Below are 18,460 nucleotides of genomic sequence, written 5' to 3'. Positions count from 1 at the left end.
AATCGAAAAGTTCTTAATCACATGGCAAAATCAAATGACAATACACATCAAAAACGAATGGACAAGAACTGTCATATTCTTGACTTGGTACAGGCATTTTCAAATGTAGAAAATGGTGGATTTAACCTGGTTTTATAGCGCTAAACCTCTCACTTTGGTGACAGTCTCACCAAATTTCGTTATATATACAATGATGCATGAACAGACATAATAAATAAAATAGTCAAAATATGGGTACAGCTGTCAAATGCCTGTACCAAATCAGAAATATGCGTTTCTTTCTCCTTGTTTTTTTTTATGGTTTTTCTTTTGAAAAGGATTGTTCTTCCTTTTCACTTAGCTAATGGCGAAACCATAATAAAGACAAACGTCAAATAAAAACAGATACATCTTTTCAAGAAATATTGCAAGGAAATGTTCTGATTAAATAACACATCCTGATAGATCTAAGTGGGCATAAAATATAGAATACCATTTGAGAACATACGCAGATCCTGTATTTGCCATATTGTATCATAAATAGAAGTGTGTTTTACTCTTGACAACACAAAATTCTGTTTTTCAATTATTTCATTGTTTGAAGTCGGATTAATAATTAAAAATGCTATTTCAATTGTAAACTTGACAATAAACGTTTGAAATTCGCATATGGTAGTACCATTAATTGGATATTCCTAAAATAAACATTTATTGAAATCATTTATTCTTCAAAAGGTTCGACGAGAGCAAATGCAATAAAGTCAATTGTTTTCTTCAGAAATTGTTATCATCATTTGAACAATTGCGATGCAATGCGTTTCTTTGTGTCGATGCTTTTGAAGACCTAGTTTTCATTTACACAAATACAGGCACCAGAAGTATACCGCTGTTTGAAATTCCTAAATCTATTGAGAAAAAAAAATCCGGGTTACAAACTAAAACTGATGAAACACATCAAATATAAGAGCTCTCAAAGTTATCATGGTTGATACTGACATATTTCTGTTTTTAAAGATTACAATCGTCTGATAAAAGTATCGGAATTTGTGTCAAAGCGCTAGAATTTGCTTTCTTTTTCTACAAACCAGTACAAAGAAATATGCTTTTGGTGAAAATGTTTACTGCATGAAAGCCTCATGATCAGGGGAAGCTAACATGTAATACATTAATTTTGAATTTGCTCTCATACAATAAATTGAAAACTAATTAGAAGAGAAGCCGATTTTCTTTTCAATTTCTCTTGCTTTTTTCCATGCAGTACTTTATAGTGTTTAACATTTGATGTTCATAATTATATCAGTCACTTTTCGATTTCTGATTCTTTATTCTATAGTTGTTTATCTCAAACGTTGAATAACTACGAATTAATGTATTGCTTCATACTTGATATAGTCGCCGTAATGATAGTTATCAAAGGTACCAGGATTATAACGAATCAGATCGTATATATGTTTTTTTGTGTATTTGATTTAAAAAAAATCAGTTAAGATATCAGGTTCATGCATTTGCAATTGATACGTCTAAATGAACACTTTGGTTTTATAGACGTTTTTGTTATTGATAACAAAATGATATCACATAGTAGAACACAATGCATACATGTATACGATTTGTCTTGTACATGACGTTTAGTTTTAATAATATAATTGGCCTTGTGGGATAGTAAGAGAATATTACAAATCAAGAATGTGTCCATAGTACACGAATGCCCCATTCGCTCTATCATTTTTTATGTTCAGTGGACCGTGAAATTGGGGTAAAACCCCGAATTTGTAATTAAAATTAGGAAGATCATATCAAGGGGAACATATGTATAAAGTGTCAAGTTGATTGGACTCCAACTTCATCCAAAAACGACCTTGTCCAATCGCTTTAACATAAAGCGGAACAGACGGACAAATAAACGGACGCACAGACCAGAAACATAATGCCCCTCTACTATCGTAAGTGGAGCATAAAATTACAAAAGCAATTTCATGTATATAGATCAATAGCATGTGTGTCAATCGTGTTCCTTAAAAATTATAAAAAGGTCCATACTCTGACTTGATAGTTGAGGACACACAATATATGTTTACAGAAATATGGAAAACAGTTATAGAAAAGTTGTCTCAAAACCATTGCCAAAGATCGAATTTTTTGGTCAATTTTTTTTAAATATAGCATTAAGACAAAATTAAACAATAGTACGATCTTTAAGATGAACGATGTGTTTACATCAACAAATGTATTTCTATGATATGTAAAACAGCAGTGCCATTGAAACACATTTTTGACGTTACCAAAGATCAGAACAGTGAATTTATATGTCTTTTCACATGTAGCAGATTTAATTTAATATATTTTACTTCATCCTGAAAAATTCCTGCGAATTATTTTCCATACTGCCGATTAATTATGGGTTTTTTTTTTACACCAAGCTGTCAATTAAGATTCTTCTTTATATTATAAAGAATTTGCTCTTGTTTTTATGCCCCACCTACGATAGTAGAGGGGCATTATGTTTTCTGGTCTGTGCGTCCGTTCGTCCGTTCGTTCGTCCGTCTGTCCCGCTTCAGGTTAAAGTTTTTGGTCGAGGTAGTTTTTGATGAAGTTGAAGTCCAATCGACTTCGAACTTGGTACACATGTTCCCTATGATATGATCTTTCTAATTTTAATGCCAAATTAGAGATTTTACCCCAATTTCACGGTCCACTGAACATAGAAAATGATAGTGCGAGTGGGGCATTCGTGTACTGAGGACACATTCTTGTTCTATGAAAGTTAATTAAGAATCGAGAAAAAATTTCAAAAAATGTCGATTAAACAATAATATTGTAGTTTAATTTTTAGATTACAGAACAATAAATTGATGTCATATTATCCAAGCAATAAAATGTTAATCAGTGTATGGCAAAATTAACTTACAATTCAGGAATACCTGGAAGATATGTTTTTGAACTGACCTACAAACTGAAAAACAACAGCGGTTATACAACCTATTCAAACTTCCAGTTATAAAATCTTTGCTCAATCGTTTAAATACATTCAGCATTACTCACATAATACATTGGATATCCTTTTCGATTTTTTTTATTTCATTGATTATCTGTCAGGCAATCAAGTTCTTTTATACCACAATACGGTTTTTTGTCGTGAAACACCAATTTCATGCTTTTTCGTTACGAAAAACTCTCACGAAAAACGTTCAAAGCCGGATATGAAAAAGCCAATTACTAGAACAGTTAAAGATCTATGTATCCAAGCAAAAATAACTATTTAGGATTAACTTGGCTAAGCAAATTTAAGCTTCAAGTTTGTTTTTTTTTTTTTTTTGGTTTGTTTATAACAGAGTTTGCTTTAAAACAATTCGGTTATCGGTTACACTGAAAATATAATATAAAAGGGATATACGGTAACGACAGTAACACTGGAAATAACAGATACAATCATATCGTCATCTCTAGTATTATATCAGTGAATGCACAGACACCTCAAAAACCTATCACGTGACCATGATGCGGAAGTAAACTAACTATTTTGACATTGAATTAATGTATGGTTTTATATAATGGTAGTTGATGATATATTATAAGCATTCGTATAAGAACATTACACTTGATTATACAGCGGATAAAATATTGTCAGTCAATGTTTCTGATCAGTGATTCTGCTACTCTTGGTAATAGTTGACAAGCATTTTTCGCTTTAACGATCCATAATTCCGTTTTTCATTTTAAATGGATTTATAATGTTCCCGAAGATGAATTTTCAAAATAATTTTTATGACACACTAGACATTTTGTGGTTTTTTTTTATCAGGTACCATATATATATTAATCTTTTGACATTACTGACATACGTACTTTTACAAATTAAAATTATTAACAAAATATGTAAACAAAGTAAATAATTTATATGATCTATATATACATTACTTTTACGTTTATATGTCAAAATAAAATGCAGTTTGTTTGATAAACTAACTCGTATTAAAATAATCAACATGACATGACACTTTAATAAACATACATAATTTTGCACCTGTCCTAAGTCAGGAATCTGATATTCAATAGTTGTCGTTTGTTGATGTGGTTCATAAGTGCTTCTCCTTTATCGTTTTTATTTATATAGATTAGATCGTTGTTTATTTTCGTTTGGATAGTTTTGCACTAGTAATGTTTGGAACCCTTTATAGCTTGCTGTGCGGTGTAAGCCAAGGCTCTGTATTGACGACCGTATCATGACCTATAATGGTTTACTTTTAAAAATTGTTTCTTCGATGAAGAGTTGTGACCTGGCATAGGCGGATCAAGGGAAAAAAAAGGGGGGTATATATAACATGCATCATCTCGCAAATTAAACAATAATGCCGGTGATAAACATATGTACAGTTTCATTTATGTGTTGTATAAATAACCCCGGCCCCCAAATCACCCATGCATTAACGTCTGTACATGTTGTTCAGGATCTTTTAAATTAAATTAAATATTATATATGTATTATAAAACAATTAGTTCAAACTTCAGTGCATCAGATTCGTTTTTCGCCATTTTTCGCTAATTTTTAAAAGTTCCCTGTCAGTGATGCTCGAGGCCTAAATATTTGAAATTCAAACCTTATCTTAAATTTGATGAGGCGATAAAACCGAAATGGTTAAAAGGCATCATTGAATTGTCAAAACCGTTTAGAGTTAATGTATTCCGTATGTCAGGAACAGTCTATATCATATATATATAATATAATATACTGTAAATAATATACTGTCCCTGTTTACTTTTTTATATACTAGTACACTGCATATATACAAATAATCATAATAATGTAGGCGACAAGTACTCGAGGTAAATAGTGGCGGATCCAGAACTTTTCATAAGGGGGCCTCCTTTTCAGAAGTCTCAGCCCCACCCCCTGGATCCGCCTATGGGAAATAATAATAATACAAAAATCGTTTACACATAATTGCTTTCAAAGTAGGGAACAACAAGCGTGACATGATTTATTTTGGCAGTGCTGTCGAAAGATCTTATAACATCAGCTGGAATATGCTACGAAACTTTAAGATCTGGGATTTCATAGGGATATGACCAGCAGAAGGATTTTTTTCTGTCGAGGACAAAATACATTCTGATCTTTTTCTTATGAAAGGCTCGTTTATTGCCTTCTTTGAACACAACAATTATCTGAAATGGACGCATTCTGTCTTGTCATAGCACTACAAACCATTAAAGTCTGAAATGGCCTATATCTGTACTCGACTGTACTGATTTTTACTCGACCAGTCTGAATTGGTCTGACTTTTACTTGACATTACTCGACCCCAGTCTGAACCATACTTGACTGTACTGAATCGTACTTGACCCTTATCTTTGCCGTTGAAAATAGTCTGAACTATTACTCGACCAGTCTGAAACAGTCTTAACCCATTCTCGACATGTACTTGACCTATTTTTCCAGTCTAAACCATACTTAACCAAAGGTCTGAACAATACTCGACCAGTCTGAACCATACTAGACCAAAAAACTGTTAAAATAGATATATATATATATAGCAACAGCCAACAAAATTTATAAAAAAATTAACCTTATATTAAAAGAAATATATCTCTGATTATATTTAGGATAAACAAAAAATATATTATATATCATAGCTTATATAAAAAAGGGACAAAATTAAATAAATAAATAAAAGTGTTTTTCTGATTAGTGGTGAAATATAAAGTATAACCTCTGCTTGGGGCACTCTCATAAATAAGATCACACCTGGCCAGAGGTATTAAATTCTAAATAACATTGATTCAAAATTGCAACATCCTGTTTAAATTAAATAACAAGGCCTTTCCAATATACATGTATGTACTAGATAAGTAATACACGAATTTAAGAAAATAAGGTTTCCTTTTTACCTGTAAAACACACATGTACTGAGGTAATAAGAACATATTAAAGTGCTTTATGTATGCCATGTTAATTTGACAAAAAAATACTTAAATTAATTGAAATATTTTTTTACTGTTACTGTTTTTTAAAAAGGTTTTAAGGATTGCTATGGAAATTCTATTATCATGATTATATTAAATTCTTGGTTTAATAAAACAAAACAATTAAGCTCTCATTTTTTTACATTTATTAAGTTGTTTTATATACTATTTTATATATATCTTAATAAAAACATTCACTGCATTATTACCTGAACTCAACTGACACCATATATCTATACTAGGCTTAAGTTAATGGATGAAAATAGTCCAGTTACCATAAAATACTTCCGAAATATTTATAAAATTTTGAATAATATTGAAAATATACATATACATATACATCATTATGTAAGTGTTGATTAATATTGAGTTGAAGTTATATTATGATTGATTATTGTGAAATTTTAATTTCAATACTGTATTGAATACATTTTTAATTTCAAGTTGCTGTTCAAATTTCATTTTTATTAAAAGAATTCCTAAATTGATAAAATTCAGTTGATAGATTCAAAGAATAGGTCTAGGTTGGTTAAGACTTGGTCGAGTATGGTTCAGACTAGGTCGAGTATGGTTCAGACTAGGTCCAGTACGGTTCAGACTAGGTCCAGTACGGTTCAGACTAGGTCGAGTACGGTTCAGACTCGTATAAAATGGTTAAGTACACATTCAGACTGTTAAGTATGGTTCAGACTACAGTCGAGTAATATCAAGTAAATCTCAGACGAATTCAGACTGGTCGAGTAAAAATCAGTACAGTCGAGTACAGATATAGGCCATTTCAGACTTTTAATGGTTTGTAGTGTAGGCAAGATTAACCAGCTTGAACCAGGCCATTTTTTTAATGTTAAACAGCATCAACATTAGTCCAAATAATTATAATGTCTGGCAAGGCTATTTTTTGTTCTGGGACGCCTCCCTGCGACGTCGTAGGAAGGCGTCCCAAAAAATAAAAAAATAGCCTTGCCAGACGTCACATCATGATTATTTGGACTACATCAACTTTGGCTCGATCTTTTATATTGTCTTTATAGTAAGATGTTTTCAAATATTTTTATATTTTTACATGCTTAAAAATGGAATTAAAAAATAATGTGTTACTAAAGTCGTTTATCTCAATGTCTCAATCTTATTAAAAATATAAAAATGATGTACATCATCAAAATTAAATGTTGATAGCAATGCAATGTGTCCTGCATCTGTAGCAATAGCGCGGATACGATCAAATGCTAATCCCTTTAATTTCGGTCCCCACTTACAAACATGCAAACATAAGTACTGAGTCGTATAAATATGTCATGTCTTCTGGTTTCTAGTACGCATTTAAGGTCCATGATTGATGGATACAAGTTAGAAGTATGTGTTTGTGTACTCTGAACCTAAGTGGATCAATTTCCCCATTGTCAACATACGACTACCAAAAAATAAGTTACATGTATAGAACACAATAACTAAATAAAAAGTAATTGAAAACAAAATTTAGAAATCGATTTTGGGACTTGATTGGGCAGGTCGAGTTTTAATTGCTCAATAATAACCATAATAACATAATCTTATGTATTTCTGTCTTGATAGGTGGTAAGCCGAGTAACAGGTAGCTGACAGTCACTTCCTTTGTCTTGTAGACGATGTAGTTGTTTTAGCAGCAGCTTGATGAGTTAGATCTTAAGCTGTCAATATTATGTATTCCAGCCCATATGTTAGACGAGGAACAATGTATATACGTATCAGGTGAAGTGAGACACACGGGATAAAAACATAATAAGCACGGTGTATTCATGTTCCCATTATATCATAGGTTCCTACAAACAATGTTTTTGTATAAGAATATAGAAATATCTTGTCTCTAATATTTCGTTTATTCCTTGCTGTGCTTGCATTCATATTCAACCTTTCTCAAAGGGCATATATACACCAATTCTCAACACAGATTTAGTTTTAAGCTTACTTTTCTAGGGTTGATATGCATACCTCTATCTGGTTTTTCTATGACGAAGTTTAAAAATATAAATCCTGTAACAAACAGATATCACACTTATACCTCGGGTTCTTTGTAACGATGATATAGGATTTGTGTCGTCAACGCATTTTCCAAGACATTTTTTCTAGTAAATTTTAATATGTTGTAGGATACCAGCATAACTTTACATAGTTTGTTTGAATTTGCTGTCTGATCACATGTGGCCTAGATGTGGACTTACCATTATAAACTGGTTTTGACGAATAATCTGATGTTGTCGATATAATATATTTATATAAAGATTATTACATGGCATTTCGGACCTCTTATCAGCCCGAAAGCCGACAGGTTCGAGGGATGATTTTAACCATGGGCTGATAATGGGTCTGATATGAAAAATGACATGTTATGTTCTTTTTATCATATACTTCGACAGAATACATTAGGACAAAACCTATTTTTTTAAAATAGCAAAAAATGCTTTTGTTGTAATATTTGTTTTGCTTTTTTAATAATATATTTTCCTGTTTGCTTATATTTTTTTTATCCAACTTTGTTATGTTTTACACAAAAAAAACTACTATTAAGGTACTGTATATTTTCCGAAATTTGCCGTCGAAATGTCATGCGATAACGGTACACAACGCATGCGATAATTGCCGGAAGCAGTTGATATAAAATGAAAGCAGTTGATAACAAAAATCATATCACACGGCTAAGACAATTTTTGAAATTTAATGAATAAATGAATGCATAAATAAGTTTTATTATGGGTTCAATTATACCATTATTTTCTATAAGTATATGATCAATGATATTATCATAGTTGCTACACATTTGTTGGTGAGTCTGCATGTTGTTGTATGGTGACGGTTGTAGTAAGCTTCGGTGATAAGGGTTGGAGTATTCCCTAAAACAGTTTTTTGTCACCCCTAATGTTGGGAGTTGCTCACTTTGAGTACTATTAGTCTTCCCTGTTTCAGATATTTTAAAGTTGTGTGTTGTCTGTTTTTGTGTAGTAGGCTTGTGTGTTGTCTGCATACTCCTTCTGGAGCACCCCCAATTTTGATGTGGTTCGTTTTGCTTAGTCGTTAGTTTTCTATGTTGTGTCTTGTGTACTATTATTTGTCTGTTGTCTAATTCTTTTTAAGAAATGGTGTTTATTTTCAATGTGTCAGTTTGACTGTTACTTTAGTATCTTTCGCTCCTCTTTTTTAGTACAGTGTTACAATTTGTTGATTATAATCTCTGGTGTGCAGGTTGTACAGATTCATTAGTCTTGTTGGAGCTATTCTTTTACCTGCGGTGTCACTTTTGTGCGTCTATCTACTCAGGCGACATACAATGCGTGGTTTGACTGTTCTGTTTTCATGTGCTGACCAATGTTGTTTTATATGTTCGTTTTTATTCTGTGGTTCTTAACAACTTCAGTGTTGATATGCATATCAATTATATGGTCATTTTTATAAATTTTCTGCAAAAGTATGAATTATTACAAATACTAAGAATTTTCCTATTCCTGGTAGATAAGCTTATCCGTATTTGGCACAACGTTTTGAAATTTTAGATCATCAATGCTCTTCGTCTTTGTTTTGCTTTCTTTACTGTTTTCCCCTAGACATCATTGATAAGTCTTATGTAGATGAAACGCGCGTCCGGCATATTATGTGATAAGTCTGCTATCTTTTCTAACTATTAGCATGTCGTAATGTTCTATTTGTATTGTCAATTTGTGTATTTCCCTGTCCTGGATGTTCTTCCATTAGTTGTTGTAGTCATATCATATACTGTTGTCTCTTTAGTGTTATATTTAACATTGCCTCACAAGCGGGAGGTTTGTCTAGCTACAAAACTTGCAAGTTCAACTCACCATTTTTTTTAAATGTCATGTACTAAGTCAGGGATATTGTTATTATTATCTTATAGTTCGTTTCTTTGTGTGTTACATTGTCGTTTGATTTATTGATTTTGTTGCACTTTTGTGTTTCAGTTGTTTCGTTGATTTCCTCATATATTTGATGTGTTTCCCTCAGTTTAAGTTTGTACCCGGATTTGTTTTCTATCAATCGATGTATGACTTTCAAACAGCGATATACTAGTGTTGCCGTTATTTGTGGATGTACCATTTTCTGATTTCGAGTGTTGCAACAATTCTATCACATGTTTATCTTATTGAAAAGTTCAAATATATAAAACGGTTTTTTTTTACAAAGTATGTTAACAACCTCAGGTAAGATATAGACCATAAATATATCCAGAGAATTACCGTTTACAAGTACTCTTCTGCTAGTATTGCAGCAGTTTATTCTATACTGCTGTGTTTCGTTGATAATTGTTCCTTAACTACCAGGCCTTTTCGATCTGTGTTGTCAAAAGTGATATGGTATGAGACTAAGCATTCTTTAACTAATGATTTGAATTCTTCGTAGCAAGTAGTTGTGAGCTCAAATAATAAATTGTCATGTTTTAATTCAACTTCCATTTGATGTTCTCAACTTGCTGCCTCTATTTTGCCTGGCATGGCTTTATTGAGTTTGAGTTCATATGGGACAGACACAACGTTTATCATACTGTTAGTTATTGTATCATTATTAAAAGTGGCCATGCTAGATTGACTCTGTTCTTGAGATTAACGCCTTGTATTTGAGTTGGCATTTTCTACTGCTTTGGTGTCTTCGTAGCAAGCAGCTGTGAGCTGCTCAAGATTGTCCAATTGTCATGCTGTAATTCAACTTGATTTTTTTCCATTTAGTTTGTCATGTTTTTATTTTTAGGTTGAGTGCATATGGGACAGACTTATCATTTTACATACTGTTTGTTATTGTATCATAACGAATTTTGACCATGTAAGATGACTCTGTTGGCAATTTCTACTGCTTTTATTTCTTTGTAGAAAGCAGCTGTCAGCTCAAGTATTGTCAAATTGTCATGTTGGAATTCAACTTCGATTTGATTTTCTGAACTTGCTGCCTCCATTTTACCTGACATGGTTTTTTAAGGGTGACTGCATATGGGACTAACACATAATTATCATACCGTTCACTTTTGTATCATTACGCATAGTGTCTATGTTAGATTGACTCTGACTGTTCTTGAGATCTACGCCTCGTATTTGAGTTGGCAATTTCATTCCCTAGCCTTTGTTGGGTATAAGCTATTGGAGTATTTCTTGTAAAATAACTACGTCTAGTATTCCCTGGTCTTGTAGGGGTATAAGCTATTGGAGTGTTTCTTGTTCTATAACGACGTGTAGTATTCCCTGGTCTTGTAGGGGTATAAGCTATTGGAGTGTTTCTTGTTCTATAACGACGTGTAGTATTGCCTGGTCTTGTAGGGGTAAAGCTATTGGAGTGTTTCTTGTTCTATAACTACGTTTAGTATTCCCTGGTCTTGTAGGAGTATTAGCTATTGAAGTGTTTCTTGTTCTAAACTACGTTTAGTATTCACTGGTTTTGTAGGGGTATACTCTATTTGAGTGTCTCTTGTTCTATAACAACGTGTAGTATTCCCTGGTCTTGTAGGATTATTAGCTATTGAAGTGTTTCTTGTTCTAAACTACGTTTAGTATTCACTGGTCTTGTAGGGGTATACTCTATTTGAGTGTCTCTTGTTCTATAACGACGTGTAGTATTCCATGGTTTTGTAGGCGTATAAGCTATTGGAGTGATTCGTGTTCTATAACTACGTCCAGTAGGGGAATAAACTATTTTGGCATGTTCTATAATGACGTGTAGTATCTCCTGGTCTTGTAGGGGTAGAAATGAGAGACGAAAGATTACAGAGGGGAAGTCAAACTCATAGATTAAAAAAAAACTGACAACTCTATGGCTAAAAATATAAAGACAAACAGTCAAATTATAGTACAGAAGACAAAACATAGAAAACTAAAGACTAGGCAACATGAACTCCACCAAAAACTGGGGATGATCTCAGGTGCTCCGGAAGGGTAAGAAGATCCTGCTCCAATATAATCGTAATATATAACTACGTCTAGTAGGTGTATCAACTATTGGAGCATGTTTTATAACTACGTCTAGTAAGTGTATTAACTATTGTAGCATGTTGTATAACTACGTCTAGTAGGTGTATTAACTATAGGAGCATGTTGTATAACTTTGTCTAATAGGGTATAAGCTATTTGAGCATGTTGTATAACTATGTCTAGTAGGGGTATAAACTGTTGAAGCATGTTGTATAACTACGTCTGGTAGGGGTATAGGCTATTTGAGGATGTTCTATAGCTACGTCTAGTATGTGACATGGTGATTATTGCGTGAATTGAAACCAAACAGAGACAAAACTGCTCTGTTTAGCATTTTCAAAATATTTATGAATAGATTAAATCTGCTATCAATAGAATGGCTTATGCACGACTGCCATTCAAGTGTGAGGTTAAGCTAGCTATTAAACTAGGTTTTACCCACCATTTTATACACAGGGAAATGCCTGTACTTCGTTAGGAATATGGTAGTTGTTTTTCGTTTAATGTGAGTTGGCTTTTAATTATGCCATTTGATAAGAGAATTTCCGTTTGGAATTTTTCTTGGATTTCGATATTTTTGCAATTTCACTCTTTGGATAAACTAAAAGTTGTCTTCCTATAAGTCAATTGTTATTATTCATATATTGCATGTATAAAAATATATCACAAAACGATCGAAATGTTGTATGTTTAAAAATATATCACAAAACGATCGAAATGTTGTATGTATAAAAATATATCACAAAACTACCGAAATAATGAATGTCCTTATATTTCCAGTTTAACCCAACATTCCACTTTGCATCTTATTTCGATTTATGTCTTTGGAATACCTGACACAACTGCTATCTGCTGAGGTCGTGTATGCGATGGAGCTAGCGGTGGTGAGTTCTGTACTTTTGATGTTTGTTGTGTTACTTTGTGTGGTATAGGAGTAACATGATGGACATTGGAAGTTGGCAAGGCTGGTATACCAGTTGTTTGCATTTCACGTGTCACCTCTTTACTACTTTTCGATCCTTCCAGCTTTTTCAATTCAGTTTCACTCATATAAGACATGTCTGCTCTCCCTGGTTCAGAGTTACTGGCATATGCAAGCTCTACATTTTTAGGATCTGTATCATTTTTGTTAGATTGTTCGTCTTTAGGCATGAGATAGGTATCTCTTGTTATACTACTCGGACTTAGATAGGACTCGGTATTTCGTGGTGGAGGACCCCTAGTATCAGTTGTGGTGTCCTCTACAGAATATATCCCGTTACTACGACCTTCACGATTATGATTGGTCACATTTGCCACGTGTCTATAGTTCGGATCATCAATTACATTGAGGTAATTATAGTCTTCTTTTACCGTTTCGCCTATAATAAAATGGGAATAAGTAAGGTAGAAAATAAATTGAATATAAAATCAGTTTCTTTCTAAAAGCAACAATAAAACCATATACTGAATAAAACAAAAAAAATCAACACCCCATAAAAGCGACAAGAATAACCCAAAACATAGCCACACCCCTGCACACAAACAAACGAAAAACATTTTAGGTTGCTACATAAAGTAAGTTTACCTTACTAAATAAGCATCAAATTTATGGGTTATACTAATTTATTTTCAAAATACATAAACATGGCAAATAAATCTTAGAGCTAAAAATTGAAAACAAACCAAAAAATTCGCAAACACTTTTTAAGCAGTGGCTTAGATTACATTACCTTTCATTTTACGATAACACAGTAACAGGGCAACCATAGCAACAACTAGAATCAACACTAAGATTCCAACAATAACTCCTAATGCTATAACAGTACCGTCATCTTCATCACTGTAAAACATAGAGTCAAAATAAATAAATATGCCATAACAGTACAGCCATCTTCATCATGGTAAAACATGAGTAAAAATAATTAAATATGCTGTAACAGTACCGCCATCTTAATCACTGTAAAACATGGAGTAGAAATAATTAAATATGCTTAAACAGTACCGCCATCTTCATCACTGTAAAACATGGAGTAAAAATAATTAAATATGCCATAACAGTACAGCCATCTTCATCATGGTAAAAATTGAGTAAAAATAATTAAATATGCTGTAACAGTACCGCCATCTTAATCACTGTAAAACATGGAGTAGAAATAATTAAATATGCTTAAACAGTACCGCCATCTTCATCACTGTAAAACATGGAGTAAAAATAATTAAATATGCTATAACAGTACCACAATCTTCATCACTCTAAAACATGGAGTAAAAATAATTAAATATGCTATAACAGTACCGCCATCTTCATCACTGTAAAACATGGAGTAAAAATAATTAAATATGCTGTAACAGTACCGCCATCCTATCACTGTAAAACATGGAGAAAAAATAATTAAATATACTATAACAGTACCGCCCTCTTCATCATTGTAAAACATTGAGTAAAAATAATTAAATATGCTATAACAGTACCGCCATCTTCATCACTGTCAATCCTGGAGTCAAAATAATAAAATATGCTAAAGCAGTACCGCCATCCTCATCATTGTAAAACATGGAGTAAAAATAATTAAATATGCTGTAACAGTACCGCCATCCTATGACTGTAAAACATGGAGTAAAAATAATTAAATATACTATTACAGTACCGCCATCTTCATCATGGTAAAACATTGAGTAAAAATAATTAAATATGCTATAACAGTACCGCCATCTTCATCATGGTAAAACATTGAGTAAAAATAATAAAATATGCTAAAGCAGTACCGCCATCTTCATCACTGTAAAAGATGGAGTAAAAATAATTAAATATGCTTTTACAGTACCGCCATCCTATCACTGTAAAACATGGAGTAAAAATAATTAAACATACCATATCAGTACCGCCATCTTCATCATGGTAAAACATTGAGTAAAAATAATTAAATATGCTTTTACATTACCGCCATCTTCATCACTGTAAAACATGGAGTAAAATAATTAAATATGCTTTGACAGTACCGCCATCTTCATCACTGTAAAACATTGAGTAAAATAATTTAATATGCTTTGACAGTACCGCCATCTTCATCATGGTAAAACATGGAGTAAAATAATTAAATATGCTTTGACAGTACCGCCATCTTCATCACTGTAAAACATGGAGTAAAAATAATTAAATATGCTTTGACAGTACCGCCATCTTCATCACTGTAAAACATGGAGTAAAATAATTAAATATGCTTTGACAGTACCGCCATCTTCATCATGGTAAAACATGGAGTAAAATAATTAAATATGCTTTTACAGTACCGCCATCTTCATCACTGTAAAACATGGAGTAAAATAATTAAATATGCTTTGACAGTACCGCCATCTTCATCACTGTAAAACATGGAGTAAAATAATTAAATATGCTTTGACAGTACCGCCATCTTCATCATGGTAAAACATGGAGTAAAATAATTAAATATGCTTTGACAGTACCGCCATCTTCATCACTGTAAAACATGGAGTAAAAATAATTAAATATGATTTTACAGTACCACCATCGTCATCACTGTAAAGTATATAGTAAACATATTTAAATATAGACATGAGAAGATGGGGTATGATTGCCAATCAGACATCTCTCAATCTAAGTCACAATTTGTAAAAATAAACATTATATGTCAAAGTACGGTCATCAACACAGAGCCATTGCTCTCACAGAACAGCAAGCTATAAAGGGTCCCAAAATGATTAGTGTTAAACCATTCCAACAGGATAACCAACAGTCTAATCTATATAAAAAACGAGAAAAAAGAAACACTTATGAACCACATCAACAAACGACAACTACTGAACACACTGAACTGAATTAAGGATGTTCGCTACTTTTTTTTTAAAAATAACAAGCTTTTTAAATGGCTGTTATGAAGAAATAGTATATAAATAAAGAAACTAAAAAAGCAGAAAAAAATGGAAGGTCGTTGTGCTTGTTTTCGAGATATAAGCCATTAAAATTTGGCGGGAAATAATTCTCTCTAGATTTTTCATATATTTAACATTGGCACCTTTTTGTCTCAAAATCTATGAAAAAATAACAAGGATTTTATAATACTTTGAAATAAGTCTGTTTACACTTTATGTAATAAAATTAAAAAAAGAAAAGTAGGGATAAGTGGGCAAAATTTGTTAATGTCAATACATGGATAAAACCAGAGGATTTCAAAAATCTGGCACAAATTTTAAAAATAGAGGAGCACACACCCTTTATATGTCTGTTTATGACTATCTATCTCTAGATATATCAAACAAATCGGTGACGCTTGTCAGAATTATCTTTATTATAATGCATAGTTATGTTAAATTGTTATCAAATTTTATTTTTTTTCAAAGCAAATTGTTGATCGCGATATTGGTACGAACAACACTGCTATCCGGAATAACCATGTGACTATAAACTAAAAATCATATTCAGAGCATAAATATAGCGTATATATATAGATGTATCCTAAAATATCAATTGGATGACATCAAAACAAAAACAAGTAAGCATACACTGAACGAGTAAGTTTGATCTGTGACATAATTTACATAAAATATAAATAAAGAAAATGTCAAAAAGAAACTCTAACCTTAGACAGAATGGTATTAGATAATCAAACATAAACATAATAATATTGATGTTATAAGTAAAAAGGTTTCATGTTTGATACTAGAAGGCGATAGTACATTATCATGTGACTTATAGTATGACGATATGAATTGGTTTGAATGGTATTATAATGAATTTAAAAAAGGATAATGGACAAAAAATAAAGAAAAGAAAAATGCCGTAGTGACATTCAAACTAACAAGTTGCAAATAAACTGACAAAGCCATGGCTTAAAAAGAAAAAGACCACCAGATAAACAACAGTAAAAACAAGAATGTGTCCACAGTAAACGGATGCCCCATCCGCACTATCATTTTCTATGTTCAGTGGACCGTGAAAATTGGATAAAATCTCTAATTTGGCATTAAAATTAAAAAGGTCAAATCATAGGGAACATGTTTACTAAGTTTCAAGTTGATTAGATTTCAACTTCATCAAAAACTACATTGACCAAAAACTTTAACCAAAACTTTAACCTGAACTTTGCAATATCATTTTCTATGTTCAGTGGACCGTGAAATAGGGATCAAAATTTAATTTGGTATAAAATTCTAAAGATCATATCATAGGGAACATGTTTACTAAGTTTCAAGTTGATTGGACTTAAACTTTTTTTTAAACTACCTCGACCAAAAACTTTAACCTGAAGCGGGACAGACGAACGGCCGGACGAACGAACGAACGGACGCACAAACCAGAAAACATAATGCCCATAAATGGGGCATAAAAACAAACAACAACATAGCAAAATAAAAACTTTGCAACACGAACCTCACCAAAACCTGCGGTAAGAAACGTGCTGATCGTACTTACCTGGTAAGAGCAGGGGATGACGTCGAAAAAAATTCAAATGTTTAACATATACTACACGCCTTGTCGTTTAGACAGACAGGCTGCATATCTATTGCATATTTACCTGGCAAGAGCAGGGGATGGCGTCGAATCAATTCCAGTTGTTTTACACATACTACACGCCCTGTCGTTTGGACAGACAGAAGGCAGATTTATTCCATCTGGTTCTACTATTCTGTTCACATCCAGGTCAAAAGTTGAACCATCTAAAGGATAAGTCCCTACCTGTAAAAGATTTTATATATGTATACATGGTAAAACCTATCATAGTGAGAAGTACCACACTTTGTAAGAATCATGCAATTTGGAGTTCACCAAAACATGGCCGAAAAACCAGCAGACCTAACCATTTCAAAGTTACACTCAAGTAAGAAATGGTAGTCTCTTGAATTTGCGTGACTGGTAATTCGGGAAATCTTTAAATAACTTTTGGTTTATCATCAAATTACCAAATTACGGTGTAAGCTCCCATTAATTTCAACAATATTAGATCTTGAAATAACAGAACAAAAGAGGACATTCTGATCTATCTATCATACAAAATTTTGAAAGATTTAAAAAATCACTTTTCAAACTATATTTTATTAACCGATAAAATGAAAAGTAAGGGTTAGGGTTCAAAATTTAAATGGCACCAAATGGATAAAACCAGAGGAGCCGGACAATCTTATAATCAGTTAAGAAAACAAGAAAACCGAACATCCTTAAACTGCGATGTTAATACTCCGCAGTCAAGACTATGCAGCATACACTACTGCTTTTAACATGATAAACTCATCTTTCGATAGTCTACTTTATTTGCGCCATAGACATGATTTATAAATAACCTTTTGATAAACTACTTTGTGTGCTTCAGTTAACATAATTAACTTACTTTTTGGTATTCTATTTTATTTGCGTCATTCTTATTGCGTTGTAAGTTGTAGATTGTGTAACCTACGTTTCCATCACCGTTTTCGTCAAACAAACTGACAAGATTTCCACTTCCGTCGACATCAAGCTTCTGTTTGATAACTTTGTTCCTAACATTTTTGGGTTAAGTAAGTATTGGTCACACAAGGTTGCAGAAGCGGACCCGCATAACTCTTGAAACGCTTCGCTAGTTCCGGAAAGTAGTGCCAGCATTGCG

At 32.6% G+C, this 18,460-nt stretch overlaps 1 protein-coding gene across 1 annotated transcript; it reads right to left on the bottom strand.

The window, feature by feature from the left end:
* Nucleotides 1-12,629: 12,629 nt before the first annotated feature.
* Nucleotides 12,630-14,750, bottom strand: LOC139494332 (uncharacterized). The gene is made up of 3 exons (XM_071282498.1): nt 14,734-14,750; nt 13,592-13,701; nt 12,630-13,240 (listed from the first exon to the last, which is right to left on the bottom strand). Exons 1-3 carry the CDS (start codon nt 14,748-14,750, stop codon nt 12,696-12,698), a joined length of 672 nt encoding a protein of 223 aa, XP_071138599.1. The 3' UTR covers nt 12,630-12,695.
* Nucleotides 14,751-18,460: the final 3,710 nt, after the last annotated feature.

This window comes from Mytilus edulis, chromosome 11 (assembly GCF_963676685.1).
Source record: "Mytilus edulis chromosome 11, xbMytEdul2.2, whole genome shotgun sequence".
NCBI lineage: Eukaryota > Metazoa > Mollusca > Bivalvia > Mytilida > Mytilidae > Mytilus > Mytilus edulis.
The sequence above is the reverse complement of the archived record's forward strand: the minus strand, read 5'-3'. Positions and strand labels throughout refer to the sequence as shown.

Bases quoted from the DNA above. Each gene is read 5' to 3' on its own strand.
- LOC139494332 (XM_071282498.1), bottom strand. The intron at 13,241-13,591 runs GTAATGTAATCT...ATTTTATTATAG, and splicing joins GTGTTATCGTAAAATGAAAG to GCGAAACGGTAAAAGAAGAC.